This window comes from Mus musculus, chromosome 2 (assembly GCF_000001635.26).
Source record: "Mus musculus strain C57BL/6J chromosome 2, GRCm38.p6 C57BL/6J".
Taxonomy (NCBI): domain Eukaryota; kingdom Metazoa; phylum Chordata; class Mammalia; order Rodentia; family Muridae; genus Mus; species Mus musculus.
In genome coordinates this window covers 55,056,207-55,077,966 of record NC_000068.7, presented here as the reverse complement: position 1 = coordinate 55,077,966, position 21,760 = coordinate 55,056,207, and the positions used below count along the sequence as shown (strand labels likewise).

General features: G+C 34.3%; 1 protein-coding gene across 8 annotated transcripts in view; it reads right to left on the bottom strand.

The window, feature by feature from the left end:
- The window catches only part of Galnt13 (polypeptide N-acetylgalactosaminyltransferase 13), a 682,099-nt gene that overhangs the window by 40,343 nt on the left and 619,996 nt on the right, over positions 1-21,760 (bottom strand). For 7 of the 8 annotated variants that reach the window (XM_006498088.4, XM_006498091.3, XM_006498092.3 and 4 more), the window contains 2 exons: positions 17,363-17,502; positions 3,971-4,069 (listed from right to left, as the gene is read on the bottom strand). In XM_006498088.4, coding sequence (XP_006498151.1) covers positions 3,971-4,069; positions 17,363-17,502 — 239 coding nt within the window. Of the gene's footprint in view, positions 1-3,970; positions 4,070-17,362; positions 17,503-21,760 lie in introns of those variants that run through there. The other variant, XR_374098.4, reaches the window with a different exon arrangement.

Sequence of the window (21,760 nt, the reverse complement as noted above, 5' to 3'; positions counted from 1 at the left end):
ACAAAATCAATTAAAGAGAATCAGTTGCTTCCCTTTACCTAAACAATATATGGGCTAAGAAAGAAATTAGAGAAACAACACCCTTTACAATAGCCACATATAATATAAAATATCTTGATATGCTCTAACCAAGCAAATGAATATCTTGTATGGCAAGAACTTCAAGGGACTAAAGAAAAAAAATTGAGGAAGATGGCAGAAGATAGAAAGATCTTCCATATTTATGGGATTTCATGCAATTCCCATAAAAATTCCAACACATTTATTTATGTATCTTGAAAGAGCCGTTTTCAACTTTATATTGAAAACTGAAAACAACAACAACAACAACAAAACAACAAAACAAAAAACAATCCAGGAGCTAAAGCAATCCTGTAAAATTAAAGAACCTTTTGAGATATCACCATTCATATTTCAAGCTGTACATCAAAGCAATAGTAATAAAAGCTGCATGACAAAGAAACAAACATTTTCATCATTGGACAAGAGTAAAAGCCACAGAAACAAACCCACACATCCATAGACACTTGATATTTGACAAAGAAGCACCAACATCATCCAAGGGAAAATAAAAACATTCACCAGATGGTGCTGGTGAAACTCGATTTCTGCATGTTTTGTAGAAGCATGGAAACAGACCCATATCTGTCACCCTGCACAAAATCAAGTCCTAATGGATCAAAGGCATCAACATAAAACTGGGCACTCTAAATCTAAGAAAAGAGTAATTGAAAAACTGCATTGAACTCATTGTCATAGGAGACAAATTTCTCAGAAGAACACCAGTAGTTTAGTCACTAAGAGCAATAATTAATAAATGGGATCTCATGGGACTGAAAAGGTTTTGCAAGACTAAGGATGCCATCAATAGGATAAAATAGCAGCATACAAAGTGAGCAAAGATCTTGGCCAACACTGATTTCTTATAGAGGAATAATATCCAAAATTTATAACAGACTCAAAAAAGTTAGAAATCAACACACCAAACAACCCAGTTAAAAATGGGATATATAGCGAAACAGAATTTCCAAAAGAGGAACCTCTGAAGCCTGAGAAGCATCAAGGGAATGGGGAAACGGGGTGGTATAGGTGGGCATGGGAGTGTGGAGAGTGTTTATTGCTGCACTATTCATAATAACTAAGATATAGAACCAGTTAGATGTACACCAGTAGATTAATGGTATGGTACATGTATACAATAGAATTTTTATTTATCTGTACTAAGATGAAATTATGATTTTTGAAGTAACATAGCGTTAAAGATCATCAGGAGAAGCAGAATTATTCAAACTCATAATGTCAAATACTGAAGGTTTTCTCCCATATGTGGTTCAAGGTGGACACACTTTATAGATGTGTTGGGGGTGGAAGATAAAAAATATAATGGTGTCTACTAAGGGTGGAAAAAGTTATGAAAGGAAAGGAAAAGAGGGAAATGGAAACTAGAGTGGAAGATAAAAGCCATGAAAGTAGAGGGATATTTTGGGAGGAGGAATGGGGACTAGACTAGAATGTGGTTCTGAGAGGTTAGTGGGCATGAAGTATAATGGTTAATAGTCAAAAAATTAAAAATATCATAGCAAACCCCATTATTTTGTATGCTAAGTTAAAATTAAAGTAAGCTCAACCATCAAAAATTTTAAAGAAAAGAGTTGTAGCTAACATATGTTCATCAAGAAACAAATGTCTTGTTTTAAAATGAAGATGAGTAAATTTGGCCATGTGGTACAAGCTTGTAGTCCAGCACATAAAAGATGTAGGCTGGAAGACTAGGATTTCAAGGCCAGCCTCGGGATATAAGAAACCCAAGGCTAGCCTAGGATATAAAGGACCTCTTAAAAGCAAACCAATAAGCAAAACCCATATGAAGGAAAATATGTGGGTTTGTTACAACTTGTATAGTAATTGGATGGAAAGTGTAAATGTTTCTATAGGCTGGAGGGGCTACTTCTAAAAATTAATAAATAGATAACTATAAAAATTGTCGTTGTTCAATGGCAACATAAAAGAATAAAACATACTCAGAAAGGGTAACTCAGAATCAAATCTGAAAAGATGTACTTAAAGCAAGGAAGCAAATCATTTTGACATGAACCTTAAAAATACTGAGTTTCAACAAAGCAATATCATCATAATAGAGTTTTATATAAGGTTTAGCTTTTTATACTATTTAGTTTTTTTTAGAATAAAGAAGTTACTGTTAATTGATCAATACTAAAGAATGCAGGGTATCTTTTTCTTGCTTTCAGCATAAGCCTCTAAATGATATTTTGTTCAAAATATTAAATTATTTTTGAGGTTTTAATTACATAACTTCTGTTTTCTTCTTCCTCCTGGAAAGGTTTCTCATATATCTCTCCTTGCTGTCTTTTTGATTTATGGTTGATTTCCCCTTTTAATGTTATTATAAACATCTGCATGTGAATTATACTTATACATGTAAATATAAACACAAAAAGTTGACATATGTATATATTCCTAAAAATATGAACATGACCATCCTGGTCCACATGGTAACATTTGTAGATTTTTAGGGCTGATTGCAATTGATTATTTAATACCAACTCTTTTTCACTGTAGACAGTAAAGGGAGATATATGAGAAAATACTTAGGAATAATGATCAAGATAATGGCAGCAGGAGAGAAGGAACTGGAAATTCTGTGTGCAACATGCTCACTTAGCTAGACTGTGACTCATGTATCCTTAGAAGAAAAAGGTTAATAAAATATTTTTCTTCATGTTTTAAGTATTCAAATATCAAACATTTAGCTGTTTATATTAGTTGCTTTATAAATTAAAAGGTCCTGAAATAATTATATCTGTGCAGTTCTCATTAAGATTATAATATAGTGATGGTTGAATAATGGGAGAGTTTTTAGTTTTAAGATTTGCATTATCCTCTAAATTATTTTATATTATCTTCAATAACTTTTTTGCACAAATGAAATAATTCATAAATGATTTTGAATATCTTCTTACTAGAACTGAAACTTTAAAACACATTAATTCATATTTTGATATTTCTGTTTTGTTTTTAAGGGGAAAATTTCTTTTCTCATTTTTCACTATAGCATGCACACTCTTTGTGAAGCATCATCCCAAATTCACCTGGGTTCATCTAGTTCTTGATTTATAGTACCAATGGCAACATGTATCATTGTAAAGGATTTGGATATAAGCTGAGCAGAATATCTATTGGAATCTCAATCATTCTGCTGATAAATATTACTTATGTATGTGTAATATTCACCACTCACATGGAACTTTCTGCTGTTGTCCCCATCAGATCCTGTAGACAGTTTGTTTACTGATTATCTGCTCTCTCAAACCCAGCATTGTGATCACAGTTCCCAGAAATTCCAAATGCTCTTTCCTAGAGTGGCTATGCAGTCTTACAGCGACAGTTCAGTAACTCACAGTCAAGTGGACTCTTTCTGTCCCAGTGAAACATCTCAGGACTCCCTCTTTGTGCTCTGGTACATTTCTAATAATTAATTGAACAGCCAGTCTGGAAATTTACCCTAGAATTTTATCTGCTCGTACTGTCTCATACAGTTGAAAATGTATTGAAATTCAAAAGCTCTTAGAAAGTCATATGCAAATATAAATTAACAAAGCAAATACAGAATAATCACCATTGGAAAAATAGTTCCATGCTAGAAACATTATTTTCTTATCCAGTTAATAGCAGAGCAAAGCACAGGCTTTTATGATAAATTGAAATGTTACAACATACTGACTGTCTCTATTACATGTAGGCTCATTTTTAAGTTTTGGCCTTTTGATTTAATACTGCATTGCTGTCTTCAGATGGTTCAGACAATGAGATAAGGTTTATACATTGTTGACTGGATGCCTACCTGTTCATTTATTGTTGGCGTATATACGAGGCCATATAATGGATGGTTTGAACAGCATTCCTCCGCTCCCACCCCCAAAGAAGGCGCTGACAAGCAAAGATCGTGTACCTGGTTACCTCCCATGCCGTGACAGTTGAAGATACCCACTTTTTCATTTTCTTTGCGGCCCATGTTATCTAAGCATTGATTGGTCTCAACATTTCGTATCTAAAAAGAACACACAAAAAAGGGAGAGTCAAACAAATCCAGATACTTAAGGCATTAATTGATTCTGATGTTCATGAATTACAGATTGTTAACTAGACAATGCAAATTTGTAAGGAAATTCCTCCAGAAACATGTTTTAACTGGTGGTTTCTCTCTTTCTGTTTATGATTAGTCTTAAACTGACTTCTAAACTCTACTAAGCTTGAATTGAAATAATGTTAGCTTTGAAATTAGTATCTAATCTAGAAATGAGGTAAATTCTCTATATTATTAAAAAAAAAAACCTTTTAAACATTGGGATATTGTGAAATTCCATAGAGATAATTAATCAGTTATTAAGTCCTATAGAATCATATGTTAAAAAATAAAAATAAATTGGATTTGTAATTGAGTTTATATTTTTAGATATCTATATCATATGCTCTATCTTGTTCATAATAAATGTGATTATTTACATTGCCTCTGTGACTAAAACACACTTGTTCATTTTCTTTGATTATTGATGCTAAATTTAACAGAAAGATTTTGACACTAAAAAGCAGCTACAAGCTAAATGCCATAAAATATTGAAATTTCCTGAAAAGTAAGATTAAATTTCCAAGTGCAGACATAGAATGCTCATTTGTAACCAAGTATTGACATGTGGCCCACAATTAGCATAAAGTTAATACACATTTGATTTTATTGTAACTTTTAAAAAGTATTTATTAGGATTGAAGATGCTAAAATTTCTAGAGTAAGCACAAGCTGTTATAAAAAGAATTGGGCGGAGGAATACCTCCATCAAATTATGTATTTTTAAACTATTGTCCTCATTCAACACCCAAGCACCTACTTAGAATTATCTACCCCACTTCTGGGAATTCTGTACCTCTGTTCCACATAAAGAAACAAATATTTTTACTGTATACTGTGAAATTACCTCAGTATTGTATCTCTACGTGGTTACTATGCATTGGATATACATTTCTTCCTTTTTGGAAATTAATAAAATTAGAGGTGATGGGTCAACTTTATAAACACAGATGCAGTGTATACAAGTCAATGTTTCTATTTTGTGAGTTTTATGGTTACATGGTGCTTTCTAGAACTGGAAAAAAAATTCTTTGATTTGCAGTAAACCTCAAAGAGGAAATAGGAATAGTTGTAATCTTACTGGGTGAGAGTTGGAAGTGGCTAGAGATTCCCAAACCCTATTTCAATTGTTTGATATTTAGTTCTGAGTTACAAACATGTTCATCAAGAAATCTGGGCAACAACCCCATGGAGTAGGTAGAAAACGCAGTGTTTACTGCACTAACAGCACCTTGGCTTCCGGTAGTATACCAAATTGTGATATAGTGTTAGTCTGTATTCTCAGGCTAATGAAAGTTGTTTGAGAATTGAGCCTATAGACAAATCATTTTCAAGACTAGCTCATATATATCAGAAGTGGGGCTTGATCTTACATGGGTCCTGAACAACTGGAGTAGTGGCTATCCCAAATGCTGTTGCCTGTATGTGGTATATATTCATCTAGGGGGCCTGCTGTTTCTGCTCTCATTGGTTGAAGATGTGCCTAGATTCACAGAGACTTAATGTGCCATGGTGGGAGGATACCCTGGATGCACCCCACCTGCTCATAAGCGAAGAGGATGGAGGATGGAGAGGGATTGTGGGAAGGGGTAGCCAGGCATGGTCAGTAAGAGGGATGTAAAACGTGTAAGTAAAAAATAAATAATAATAATAATAATGATAGGAAGAAAAAGAAGAAGAAGAAGAAGAAGAAGAAGAAGAAGAAGAAGAAGAAGAAGAAGAAGAAGAAGAAGAAGAAGAACTAAAAAACTAGCACATGCACAATAATTACGAAGGTAATAATTTTTTGAAAGTTTAGCAAATAGATCTGTGTGCAATTCATTAGCCTAGTAAATCAAATACATTATATGGTTGAGTTAGAGCATCATACCTCCTGTTACCTTGTTTGAAAATGTGGATCTCTACAAGTTTCATGGAGCTTGAATAAATAGTGGTAAGAGTTACAGTGTTATATGTTAAGTAATGTGTAAGACGTATCTCTGATAATAAAAATCTCAAAGCATATCTTTCTCAGTGCAAAACTTGATAGTAGCATTTTAAAAGGGCATTAAATAGGCACTTGACTTTTAACTCTGATAAATTAGGCACAAATCTTGACAAAGCCTTCAAGTTTGGGACTGGGCAAGTATTTGAATGTCTACTTCAATTTAGGTATGAGAAGTTTTTATATGTGAATGAATGATAACAACATTATTTTTATAATTAAAAAATAATACCTAAAATATATTATCCTTAGAAGCAATGCATTATTGATCTACTATCTATGATGTATACATTTGGTTTTGGTTTTTTGTATTCTCTTATGAATCCAGTGATTAAATAAAAAGGCATTAGGAATTCCACATCTTACATCAACCACTGCTTGGGATAAGCTACTACAGAAATAAAAAAAGTAAACGCAATATTTTCAATTGTACAGCTTATATTTAAGAATGAGAGAAAGCAATAAAATATATCCATAGTATGTTAAAAGATTAAAGTATCTCATGGTAGAAGGATAATTACTTTTGCCCAAGGACAAGTCTCCTCCTTAGTTATTCGATACAAAATAATCAGTCCTAAAGTCATGTGCACATAAGCCATCCTAAACAGAATTGCTATGTTATTATATATATACATATATATGCATATATATATATATATATATATATATATATATATATATATACACACACACACACATATGTGTGTAATCTTAATACACAAAGAAAAAAAGGCCTTCAATATGAGAGTGCCATGGTGGGGTTAGAGGAAAGAAGCGAAACAGGAAAATAAATATTTACTCTAAATAGTATTATTGAATATAACTCAAGAAGACAGTCCTAAAAATTGAATTTTTATTGAGAAAGTACAGTATAAACAACATTTTTATAGTAAGAAATATGAAGGTATTTAAAAGCAAAAAAATTTTATTACACTTTAAATAAGTAAAGACAACTTGATATCCAGGAAAATATATTGGTAGAACAAACCAATTTATCACTGGACTTTTCAAAGTATTCAAAGCCAAGGACTTTGGATTTACCAAGTTTAGGATTTTATTCTCAGTAAATAAGGGCTTCTTTTGTCAGTTTGTAGAGACACAACATGGGATATTTTGGAGGTATATTTTACTTCCTGGGTGATAATCAACCTACTTGGAAGTTCTTCTGTTCCATAGGTGCTGTGGGTGAAGCCTACCATAATTTACTTCCTGATATCCACTATTGTCCTCTACTCTAAACACCCACTGCTCTTTTTGAGATTATGGCAGTAGGCTAAACACTTCCTTTCTGGCTCCCAGTCCTGTCTGTACCCCACTATTAGCAGCCAAAGTGAGGTTTTACTGTGCATGCATATTGAGAACAAAGGATTAGTCCAAGACTAAATAATGCTTGGCTTTCTCCTTGCTCACAAGTCTATGGACACAGCTACTAACCAATTATTATGGTATTTTGTAATTTTGAGAGGCATCTGTCTGTCATTCTCTCTTCTTTTCTTGTCTTAAAAATAAAATGGGATGTTCTGTTAAGACTATGGATTATGTTTCATCAACTGCTAAGCAATGATTTCTGAGAATAATTTCCCTTTAATTTCTGATACTTTTCGATATTTTAATGACACATCTTAGAGCTTTGCAAAATTTGAATAATACTGTTCTTTTCTAGATTATAGTTCACAACATTTATCTTATATTTTAGTTTCTTTTTAATGATTAGTTTGTATCTGAAATTGCAATATATTTGTTTTATCCATAATGATATTCATTATCTAGGATTTATAGTCATTTAGCATTCATTCCTTTGTAATAATTTTTCAAGTTATTTTTTTTCTGTCTTTGCAATCCAATTTTCTTCAACTTCTAAGTGATGCCATTTTCTACTTCAGACTGAGAATTGTCTTCTCTGTACATTTAAGGGCTGTTGACTAAAAGCTTCTATTATGTTTGTTAATCTCTTAGTTTTTTGTTGTTGTTTTGTTTTGTTGGTCTGAAACTTGTATTTTTCCCTCTGACCTTACATTTAGACTTTTCATTCTGGTTTTTCTTTCTTTCTTCTTCTTCTTTTTTTTTTTTAATTAACTTTAAAAAAAAGGTTTATTTATTTATTTATATTAGATATTTTATTTTCTTTATTTACATTTCAAATGTTATCCCCTTTCCTGGTTTCCCCTCCAAAAACCCCTTCCCCTCTCCCCTCCCTCCTCCCCTTCTCACCAACTCATCCACTCCCACTTCCTGACCCTGGCATTCCCCTACACTGGGGCATAAAGCCTTCACAGGACCAAGGGCCTCTTCTCCTATTGATGACCAACTAGGCCATCCTCTGCTACATATGGAGCCGGAGACATGAATCCTAAGATGTGTACTCTTTAGTTGGTGGTTTAGTCCCTGGGAGCCTGGGGGTACTGGTTAGTTCATATTGTTCCTTCTATGGGGCTGCAAACCCCTTCAGCTCGTTGTGTCTTTTCTCTAGCTCCTTCATTGGGGACCCTGTGCTCTGTCCAATGAATTCTGTGAGTATCCAGAGCAATTAGACAACAAAAGGAGATCAAAGGATACAAATTGGAAAGGAAGAAGTCCAAATATCACTATTTGCGATTATATGATAGTATACTTAAGTGACCCCAAACTTTCTACCAGAGAACTCCTAAACCTGATAAACAACTTCAGCAAAGTAGCTGGACATAAAATTAACTCAAACAAATCAATGGCCCTCCTCTACACCAAGGATGAACAGGATGAGAAAGAAATTAGGGAAATAACATCCTTCACAATAGTCACAAATAATATAAAATACTTTGGTGTGACTCTAACTAAGAAAGTGAAAGATCTGGGTGATAAGAACTTCCAAGTCTCTGAAGAAAGAAATCGAAGAAGTTCTCTCTGGTTTTTCTTAAAGGGGGCACTTTGTAAAGTAAGTTTCAAGAATCCACAGGAAACAGGATGCTGAGACAGTTCAGATGAGAAAGTGGAGACTCCACCTATTTGCAAGATGCCTTTCCCTAGTTCAACTACCAATTGTAAATTAACTGGAAACAGTTTCTGGTCAGTAACTACAGGACATGGGAATGATCATGTCCAAGCTTATATCTAGCCTCTCCTTTCTTCCTCCTGTTCTCTCTGTAAAGATGGTAATGCTATGCCAGGGATGACTGTGGCTCCTCCCACTACATAGTCAGTGAGTCTCTCTCAATATCTCATTTATGTGCTATTGATGTGGCAAAGTCACATCATGTTTTCTTCTTTTTGCTTTTTCTTTCCATTTTTTTGTTTTTCAGTCTGTGACCCGGTGTTCTTTTTGTTTTAGTTGAATGATGTCATTTCCAAAGAATTTCAAAATAGATCTATTTTTATTAGTAGACGCCTGTTCTATTTTTGAAGATGCAACCAGGCTTGTGGTTTCTTAATTTATGTGCAAGTAGTGTCACTTGTCCTTCAGAATGTAGCATGGAGTGGTCATTGTATCTGAAATAAAATTAAGTCTGTCAAGCGGCCTGGATACTAAAGGTGGAAGAATAGTAATAACATGGATGGATGGTTTAGAAAGCTTGGCAGAATGAGCTTCAATTAATGTATACAGTGTCAAATCTGTCTGCAATTGGTGCACACTTATACAAGCTGAAGCTTAACCTTTGTATTCACTTATTCAGCCAGTTCCACCTCCACCAAAATAAAAAATTATTTATTTATGTGTAACACCCTCTGTGTTACACCTACACTGTGTGCATTTTATCCCTTTTGTCACTGTTACTTTATCAAAAATACCTAAACAAAATAATGTAATGGAGAAAAAGTGGTTTTCATAGATGGATTCAGAGATTTTATTCCATCATGCTGGAACAGATGTGAATGAGCTGAGCCACTTGAACATGGCAGCCAAGAGGCAGAGAGGGTGCCTACACCACATGTGGCTGGTACAGTCCACATTTAGGAAAGGTGTTCATTTCTACCTTATTGTCTATAGAAATTAAATGAACAGACGAACCCAGAGGTCTAGTTCATTAATCTCCTGGATACTTTTAAATCCAATCAAGTTGAAAAAATCAAGATTTAACTCCCATTATGCCAATGAAATGACAAACATTGAACTAATGTTAAGTAGTTTTCACAGGTAATATATATAGTTATTATACTGAAGCTGGGAACTATTAGGCTCAGCCTTCAGATAAGTGATTGTTATAAATGAGGCCTATAAGGAAGATGTAAAAAAGAGTTATTATAGATCAGAGGCAACAAAGGCCATAATTATGTTATAAGTCATCTAGAAACACAGTTGGGAACCTAGTTCTATAGACTAAAAACAAGGTCAGTAAGATGGCTCAGCAGGTCAGTGCCATTTGCCTCCAAACCTGAAGATCTAACTTCTATGACTAGGACCTGCAGGCTGTAACTTTGCCTAGTGTTTTCCTAAAGGGCATCATTGTGAAAAACGTGGGCAAGGTCCTGACTTGCCACTGATATCAACCAATAAAGTATTTTATCCTTTAAGAACCCTCATGTGTGTGACCCATGGCTCCAGCTGCATATGTAGCAGAGGATAGCCTTATCAGGCATCAATGGGAGAGGAGGCTCTTGCTCCTGTGGAGGCTTAATGCTTGCCCCGTAGGGGGATGCTGGGGCAGTGCGGCAGGAGTGTGTAGGTAGGTAGAGGAGCACCCTCATAGAGGCAGGGGTAAGGGGGATGGAACAGGGGGTTTGTGGAGGGAAACAAGGAAAGGCAATAACATTTAGAATGTAAATAAATAAACTATTAACAACGATAACAAAAAGAATCCACCGTGTGTGTGTTCTATGACCTACATCAAAGTAACCAGAGCACAGTAGGAATTTGGAAGTCTAGAAACTCTCTGACTTACTTTCTATGCTGTGATATAATATTGACTGCTTGGCATAGGGCCAAGGTATTTCCAATTTTAATTGGTTGTGTGTTTCTTTTGTTTCTTTGTTTACACATTATCTTTTATTGCTTGGAAATAATTCTTAAGGATATAAATGAGGGTATTGTTTTTATACTTTGTTGTTGATGCTGGAAATGAGCAAGCCATTACACAGCATTTTCTGTTCTCTAGAAGCCCTCTTAGCAGTAATTAGCTTTATTCCCTCAGCTTGATTGCCAAGAGTAGAGTTGCTCCAATCTAAAAATAGTGGGATTGTCCCCATGCTACCAATCAATCTTTACATAAAAAATAATCCATTGTAGAAGTGAAGGATAAAATCATTTATGCTTGAACAAGAACCTTAGAAAATATTAATCAAACCAACACATTTATATTTTAATAGATTATCATCTAGGTTATCATTACATATTAAATATTAATAATGACTCTACATTGTAATATTAGTCTTCCATAATATAATTGTTTTGTTTTATATATAATAATTATAATATATACCTCTAAAATTGAGTGAATCCTAAAGTAAGCAGTTTGTGTAGTTAATAAGTTCAAACATACTTTATTCAGATGCCAAACTGCATATAGCTATAGTTTATTGCAGTTATTTGAATCAATATCTACTTAAATAATAAAATCAAACCAAATTCCACTCTAAATTATCATAATATTATTTATTTCACCTACAGATTTGTATACTCATTTATTCTGGATGAAAATCAGCTGCTGGGCCCCTAAGATATTGGAATTAAAGCATGAACAGAGAATGCCCACGTTTGTCTGTCTGACCTAGAAAGAGACTTATTTTTACTGGGTTATCCTATTTAAAGGGTCAAGAACATTGTGAATCTATAAATAAATCTGATTACTGAGGATGGTAAGCCTTTAAGTATTTTAGCTTCCACACTTGTTAGTAACTGATTGTATCCATAATCCATGCAGCCTAGCAGCTTTACAGATGTCTATTTTTGTCTGTTTAAGTTTGCGCCACAAAATACTTAAGAAATAAAATACCATGCATTTAACTAGCTGATATGGTTAAAGGATCTAAGAGGAAAAGAAATTGCTGAGGTCAACAGCACAATACAAAGTGCACAGACCAATGTCAAAACATGTCTAGGCAGCATGCAAATGGAAATTTTAAGTACCAAGGGTTAAGTCACTTGGCTCCAGAAATCCTCCTTTCATCCGTTCGCCCTCTGAGAGTCCTTTGTTCCAAATTGCTTACATATATAGAAAATACCTTACATACTGTCAAAGCTCAAAAAATTGGACCAGCATTCTGTTTTACAAGGCTATTTATTTCAATCTTGTATCTGAATTAGTCTTTATATTTAGAATATCTGAACCTGCGACGTTAAGTCTACATAAGTTAAAGGGCTACTTAAGAGAAAAGTTAATGCCGCAAAGGGCTCAACCTTCTTATTCCATTATGATCTGCTTACTGAGTCTAAAAGGCATGTGCTTCATTAAGTTACTTAAAGGTTTCAGTTCAAAGCAATTGCACAGCTTTTAACTTCTGATTGTAAATTTTGTGGGTTGGGGAAAGTAATATTTCAATTAACTGAATAAGATGTAAACATCAGACAATAATATAATATGCCTAACATGAATATCTTTACTGATATTCATTTCGTGGCTGACAAATAAAAATAGAGAAACCGATTGCCGTGAGCCTCTACATCATCAAACAAAATGGAGAAAGCAATAAAGATAATTTGATGGAGAAATGTTTCCTTTTATCAACTTAGAACAGTATTAAATACACAGACATTTTAGAAAATTGAAATTAAAAGTCTATGCAAGATCTTAAATAGTTAAAGTTGACAAGATATTAAAGGAGAAGTCCATGATTCGATTAAAATATAATTTGATAACAAGTAGCTCCTACATCTGGCCCAACCTTCAAATTCTAAGAAAGAAAGTCCCTGCTTGCATGATAAAGAACATGACAGGGGGTAAAAGGAAAAACCCTCCTATCATGACTGTTGCCCATTAACAGCTAAACACTAACGCATCTTCAAGATGCCCATCTTAAAATGTGTGTACACAGCCAAGCAAAATGGAAGTGAGAAGAACATGGTGAATGTGCCTTTCTGTTTCCATGGCTACAGACATTGTGCTGGATTTCTTTGGAGCCTGCTTTTAAGGTGGAAACCTATAGTCCACTAACGTCCCAGGAAGCTCAAAACTCTAAACTTACTTGGTGTTTGAGTAAGACCATACCACATTGTGTAGTTCATGTGACATACTTTGATTTCCACTTTTTTCTTGTCTCTTTGATTGCCTCTTGGCACTCCTGCATCCAGGTTCAATTTCAGTAGAATGGCTCTAAAGTAAGGGGGTTTGTTTGGTTGTTTTTCATTTAATTTTGCATTCTTAGCATACGAAACAGGACTCAGGTTTTATGTAATAAAAATATATTAGTGAATATAATGCAGGTATTTTCTTTCATGACATCACAAAAGTATGGGCCATCGTGAAAGACTTCAATATCTATGTGAATTCTGACTTCAACAATTAACATGCTAAGTGACTTTTAGGCCAGTCACACAAATTATTTCAGTAACTAAAACACAAAAACAAAGCCCAGACTGAGGAAGTATTAGGAGGTAGAAATAATAAAATTAATGGAAACCACCTAGACCAATATTAACATCATGAACAATCAGCTCTTCTACTGTGTCCTCCCAGGCTCCGTAGTGGACAATCTAGCTTAAGTGCTTGTTAAAAGCCTGGAAGATATGGGAACAGGGGAAAAATTCCTAAATAGAACAACAATGACTTGTCCTGTAAGATTGAGAATTGACAAACGGGACCTCATAAAACTGCAAAGCTTCTGTAAGGCAAAAGACACCGTCAATAAGACAAAAAGGCTGACAACAGATTGGGAAAGGATCTTTACCTATCCTAAATCAGATAGGGGACTAATATCCAATATATAAAGAACGCAGGAAGGTGGACTCCAGAAAATATAAAAACTCCATTAAAAAATGGGGCTCAGAGCTAAACAAAGAATTCTCACCTGAGGAATACCGAATGGCAGAGAAGCACCTGAAAAAAATGTTCACCATCCTTAACCATCAAAGAAATGCAAATCAAAACAACCCTGAGATTCCACCTCACACCAGTCAGAATGGCTAAGATCAAAGATTCAGGTGACAGCAGATGCTGGTGAGGATGTGGAGAAAGAGAAAGACTCCTCCATTGTTGGTGGGATTGAAAGCTTGTACAACCACTCTGGAAATCAGTCTGGCGGTTCCTCAGAAAACTGGATATAGTACTACTGGAGGATCCTGCAATACCTCTCCTGGGCATATATCCAGAAGATGCCCCAACTGGTAAGAAGGACACATGCTCCACTATGTTCATAGCAGCCTTATTTATAATAACCAGAAGCTGGAAAGAACCCAGATGCCCTCAACAGAGGAATGGATACAGAAAATGTGGTACATTTACACAATGGAGTACTACTCAGCTATTAAAAAGAATGAATTTATAAAATTCCTAGCCAAATGGATGGACCTGGAGGGCATCATCCTGAGTGAGGTAACACATTCACAAAGGAACTCACACAATATGTACTCACTGATAAGTGGATATTAGCCCCAAACCTAGGATACCCAAGATATAAGATACAATTTGCTAAACACATGAAACTCAAGAAGAATGAAGACTGAAGTGTGGACACTATGCCCCTCCTTAGAAGTGGGAACAAAACACCCATGGAAGGAGTTACAGAGACAAAGTTTGGAGCTGTGTCAAAAGGATGGACCATCTAGAGCCTGCCATATCCAGGGTTCCACCCCATAATCAGCTTCCAAATGCTGACAACATTGCATGCACTAGCAAGATTTTGCTGAAAGGACCCAATTATAGCTGACTCTTGTGAGACTAGGCTGGGGCCTATCAAACACATAGGTGGACGCTCTCAGTCAGCTATTGGATAGATCACAGGGCCCCCAATGGAGGAGCTAGAGAAAGTAACCAAGGAGCTAAAGAGATCTCCAACACTGTAGGTGCAACAACATTATAAACTAATCAGTACCCCGGAGCTCTTGACTCTAGCTGCATATGTATCAAAAGATGGCCTAGTCGGCCATCACTGGAAAGAGAGGCCCATTGGACTTGCAAACTTTATATGCCCCAGTACAGGGGAACGCCAGAGCCAAAAAGTGGGAGTGGGTGGGTAGGGTAGTGAGTGGGAGGGTATGGGGGACATTTGGGATAGCATTGGAAATGTAAATGAGGAAAATACCTAATAAAAAGTATATATATATATATATAAAAAAGTGCCACATCTTCTGTGTCTTCCCAGGATCTGAAGCAGACAATCTAGCTTAAGTGCTTGCTAAAGCCACAGCGTCTGCACTCAATGACGCTATGTGACTTAGCATGAGCCTTACTTGATTGCTTTGAGGTCTTGGGATTTTCTCCGATACACTATGCTACTTATTCTATGTATATTACAAAGAAATCAAGCCAAGCACTGTGTAAATTTTGAGGAATATTTTTTCACATACTTGATTTATTACAGAAGATAGATAATTCAAAATTAATTCACATTATCAAAAAGAGTTTGCCTGCACTAAATTTCAATTTAAAAGGAAGTCAATTAGATTTCCTGGATGTTCACAAAGCTTAAAATTAATCTTTTAATTGGACTGAAAATATTTAGATCTGTTTTTGAAAAAGTTCATTTTTTTTTCAGAAGTAATCTGTTGGTCTCAGTGAGTTTCTCTCAGTTTTTCTCTTATATTGTTTCCACACACTTAATTAAAAAAGGGCAGTAATTTCTTCTCATGTGTTACTGAGAAACTGGAAATCATATTCTATATCAAGAAGACAACACTGCTCTTCTATAAGGTAGGTTGGGATTATGATCAGTGAAATTTTTCAATAAAGAGATAGGAATATTTAATACTTTATTAGAGATTATCAATGGATTATTATAGTTTGTGGGTGAGGAGTGTTCTTGTTTAAAAGGCATTCCTATGCACTCTAAATATAAACCTCTTTGAAATAAATGTTAACATGTACATATTATACATTAGAAAGGAACAACTACAATATCCTTGGCATATAAAAAAGTCAAAGTGGGACTAATTGGTAACGTAAGCAGCACATGCCAAAAATTGTCAGTGTTATTATATATAGGACTTTCATTACACAGTTTAGAATAAATACATACAAACTGAAATTCAATTCAATAAACTCCATTGACCACAGATGAAGGATAGACACTCGGTCAATAGAACATTGGGAAGGCACTTCAAAATAATCATTAAAAACTACTCAGCTCCATTCCACATAATCAAATTTCTTCTGTTGTTTTCTTTCCATACAGGTAGATGACTACCAAATATACTAAATTGAACCTGATTAGCTATAACATATTTTATTATCATGATCTACAAATGATAATTAAAATATAAATTCACATTTATTAAATATTATTTCTTAAATTAATTATATTATTGTGGTCAAATTCTTTTCATAATAATCAACATTAAATTAGTTTTTAATCATAAACTAGTTCAATAGTAAGTGGGAAGCTACCAGTAGGAAGCATATATCACAAAGGAAATAATTCATATTTTGAGCAATTAATTATTATATGTATATATGTATAATCTTGAGTCTATTATTGTACATCTTAGTGATGTAAGTATTTTGAAAATGAATGGTACAGATGTATAAATATCTACTCCATTTTATAGACTAAGATCCAAATTATGTATTTCATTTTTTAAGAGCAAATTTTTAAAAGGCTATTGATACATATTGTGTTTTACTGATCGACCATTTAAGCAGTTGAGGGAATCCAACCATCTCTACTGATCCAGACATTTAGAGTAATCTATAAAGTATAACTGATGAAAAACTTTTCAATCTTAGACTTGGTTTGTAAAGTATATTTTATTGTTTAAAAATTCATGACTGTAACAAGATTTATGACTACAAAACTTAAGTAATTTGTTACGTTTAATATCTCAATTTTGCTTTCAATCCAGAAAGCATTAATAGTTATAAAACTCACAAGTAAAAATTATTTGGAGTTTACAGACAAAAAATTAAGAGAATAAGTTCATATAGCCCAAACACTGTTGTCTGATGGTAAAGAAACAATAAAATACTTTTTGTACACTCCTAAACTTCCCCATACTTTACAGTTTCCCACATTAAAGACCTTCACAGTCCTTGAAAAAATGAGAAATTATTTAAAATATATCCATTTAAAAGCTGTATAGTATTTTATTCATAACATGAAAAATATTGAGCTCCTTAGAAATTGCTCCATTTGCAAAATATATTTATAACTTAAGGAAAATAAATAATTCATACCTCACCAAGTGAGTAATAACGTCTTGGGATCTGGGAGTCCGGATAGATGTTTTCCAGGTACCAAGAAAAAGGCTTACACTTCAGATTTTCCCTCAGTGTTTTTCTGACTGACACATCTCCATAATCCACTTTGACAACACCTGGAATGTTTCAGAAAACCACAAATCAGTTATGCTATTTTTGCTCAATTTTAGTCTGTTTACTTGTGGTCTACTTTCTTTATAATTCCATAAAACTCATTTGCACATACAGTTGCCACTAAACTAAGGCTTTCTCACTACCATTCAATTAGTTTATTCAATAGATATAAGACTATCAGTTCTTTTATTGGTTATGACTTTTGAAATGTAAATGTTTGCTGCACAGTGCTTGTCATTCTTGGATTGAAAATAATCTTCAGCTAAATATAAACTGGTGTTAATTTGGTGTCTAATAAGCAAAGCTTAACTCAACTATTTAATGTGATTTTTTTTTTTTACTTAATGAAAACTTCATTGCTTTGTTAATGCTCATATTTTCACTTTAGAGTCATTTATCCTCTAACTGTAGACTTTATGGGAAATTTATGTAAATATACTACTCATAATAGACTGTACATATGCTCAATTTTTCTACTTGCACTTCTTTCTAAGCTTACCAAAGACTGTGTTCATTATTTATTGATTTTTTCTATCTTATGAGCTTACCAAACATTGCTTAAGTGCCTTGGAAAAATTAGTAAGTAAGTAAATATTTTTAAAAAAACTAGCATAAATTATGGAAAGGAATATATCTACAACTATTTGTTTAAGTTTTATAACTTTATTTTAGATGACAGCAGACCACTTGGATTAAAAGGACTATTTCACTGGTGATCATGCAAAGATATTTTCTTTTAGAAACAAAAATACTAACATTTTAAATTCATATTTCTATAGGAACAATAAAAGGGCAACATGATTTGTTCATTATTTGCCTGAAATGATCAAATGATTCTTTCAGCAAGCTATGACTGAGCAGTACTGTCTTCAGGATTTATTTTCCTGAAAAGACATCATTAGTGGTTTTGTGCCTAAAAGTTATATTTGAAGATTTCTTTGAATATCACTTTTTAATAAATTGGACAGAGTACTAAGTTCTCACATTGTATTGCATAAAGAAAGAAAAATAAGAGATTATTAAGAAAAACCCCAGCTTTACCCCCTGCCTCCTCAAAGCCACCCCTTCTCATTAGCACTGAAACTGGCATAGTCTCAAATGATTATGTTAAATTAACTTCAGAAATGCACATGACTGGCTTATCTCTTTAATTCAGAAAGGTACTTTTTCTGCCTAGCATAGTGGTTCTCAACCTGTAGGTTGCAACCACTTTGGAAAGCCTCTCTCCCCAAAATTATTTACATTATAATCCATAACAGTACCGCAATCACAATTGTAATGTAGCAATGAAAATAATTTTATCGTTAGTGTCCTCATAACATGATGACATTTACTAAAGGGTCACAGCATTAGGAAGGCTGAGAACCACTGCTCTATAGCCTTACTTTTCTACTTAGAAATGAAATACTACATAATAACCAGCAGGACCCATCAGGCACTACATCATCTTCACATTCCAAGAACCTTCCAATTAGGTGGAGGCATCTGACTGGGTCTGATCAATAAACCACTGGAGTCAGGGAATGCATTAGTCATGGTCATAAAGAGAGACAAGTAGCTACAAAACTCTCCAGCTCACAGTTCCTCTACTGCAGAGGTAATAGATGCTATGTATCCACTGGTAAATTACAAGGGAGAAGAACTGGTGTTTTCATGATTACCTGACTATAATAGTGTCTGTGATATAAAACCTGAATGAGGATCTTCTTAATACTGTGGCTTGAAACAGCAACTCACTTGTTTCCCAAAACTTATATCTCTGACACAAACCTCTCCAAGGTAGTTTGTCCAATTGTTCCTCCAGCAGTGTGACTGTGGTCTCTATTGAGCATTTCAAACTTAACAAGACCAAAGTTGATTTCTCTGCTTCATTGCCAATGCTCTCAACTTCCTTGATAACAACAAATATCTACCAATTTCTCATGACAAAATCTTCGAAGTATATTTTCAACATACACACACACACACACACACACACACACACACACACACACACACACACACATGGACACACACACAAAGTCCATTGACAACTGCCTCTGTTTTCACCTTCATAATATACTCCTGTCCTTTACTGGTTCTGTCTTTGAACTACCACTACAGTTATATTCTAAACCATTCCAACCATCTGAATTTTTCTATTGATCATGTATTTATTACTGCATGCTCCTTAGATACTACATTTAGTGAACAAATCAAATGTCATTTCCCAACTCAAAAGCTTTTAGTGATTTTCTATCATAATGTTTGGACATCTCCTATCATTGCCCGAAATACATTATCAAATACCTTTTGTCTATTTTTGTAAGTTCATCATTGGATTCATATCTTATTTATTTTTATCTTTGCTTCTTTTTAGAAGTATCAAGCTCGCTCCCAACCCAATGTTTTATAAGTACCTTTCTTTATGTCTGGGACATTGCTGTGGGACTCTGAGTTGTCCTTTACTTAGTGCAAGTCTTTGCTCAAACTTTCTTTTCTAGGCTAAATATGTCACTTCCTTTCATCATTCCTATCCATATTCTATATCCTTCTCTTTCTCAGCTTTTTTTACACATTATGTCCTAATGTACTCACTAAGACTTAATTCTATAATATAGATTCATTTGATCATTGCATATAAGAATTTGGGTATATCATCTCATCTGTCATCTAAAGTCCCACATTAATAATATGTTACAGATTACTGTGAAATCTACATATTTTCTAGAAAATGTCTAACATAGTAACCTATACAACAATACTTAATATGTAAGACATGTGGTTATAAATATTAGTTTCTTTTGCATGTTTAACATCAAATTTGTCCTCTGTCATAAATATGAGTTTTCTTTGAAAATCTTTTCCTCTTCTATTTTCAGTTTGTGTAGGACAACACTTTTCTACCCCTGCCTTGTGAGCTTCATACAGGTACACAGACTAAATTCCATCATCTAAATGTAAAAATGTACATTTTAGCTCTGTTAGCCCCGTTAAGACCTGAGAGTTTACATTTCTTATAAGCATCTAGGAAATCCTTTTCAAACTAGAATTTAAGTGGCACTTAAGGCAAACTAGGCATGACATTATTCAAACTTAAATATAGCCAGGAGCCAGGTTGAATTTCTACTTTCTCTGTATTAGGAACTATATAGATGAGTTAATCCTGGCTATTCTGAAACTATTGCATAAGTAGGTTTCAGACAGTAACATCCATGTAGAAATAGGAAAAAAAACTATATATATATATATCAACAATCATACCTAAGTCTCTCTCTCTCTCTCTCTCTCTCTCTCTCTCACACACACACACACACACACACACACACACACACACACACACACACACACGGAGGGGAGAGAAACAAAAGAGGTGGAAATGAAAAGGAGAGAAGATGGAATGAGAGGGAAGGGAAAGGGAGGGAAGAGAGGGGAAGTGAAGGAAGGGGAGGAAAAGGGAGGGAAGAGAGGGGAAGTGAAGGAAGGGGAGGAAAAGGGAGGGAAGAGAGGGGAAGTGAAGGAAGGGGAGGAAAAGGGAGGAAAGAAGAAATAAGAAGAGAAGAGGTCACACTACTTCTATATGTCTACATATTCTAGATATCAAGAAAGTAAAGGAACACAGACACATCTTAGTGAAAATGAGATAAATAGACTATAAGTCAAGGGAGAGGAAATTACTGCTGATTATGTCTTAATGAATTAGTACTTTTCAAGGAATATTTATAAATCTTGCCAGGTTTTCTGGCAAGTCTTCCAGTGAGGTTTTCAGACACTCAGAAAGAACTTTATAATGAGAGTTAAAAAACTGAGTTAAAGGGGAACTGGGATGGAGATGAATTCTGGACTGTATGAAAGATTAAAGAGTAAAATATAAATAAAATTTTAAAAAGGAAGGAACCAGAGATTTGTATACTTTAAATGATAATACTTTAAAGGTAAGCATTTAATATTTTTCAGTTTTTGAAATTAAAATATAATTATATTATTTATTCTTCCTTTTTTCCCCTCTAACCTCTGACATGTACCTGCCTTGCTGCCTCTCAAATTTATGTACACACACAGAGAGAGAGAGAGAGAGAGAGAGAGAGAGAGAGTGCAAATGAGAGAGAGCAAATGAGAGAGAGAGAGAGAGAGGATATGCTTAAATACATAAGTACAATCTGCTCAGTCCAAAAATAATACATGTATAGAGATGATTTCAGGTCTGATGATGTGGTATTAGATAGCAGAATAGAGGGCTCTTTCCTGAAGAGAAGACTATGTCTCCTACTCTCAACATTC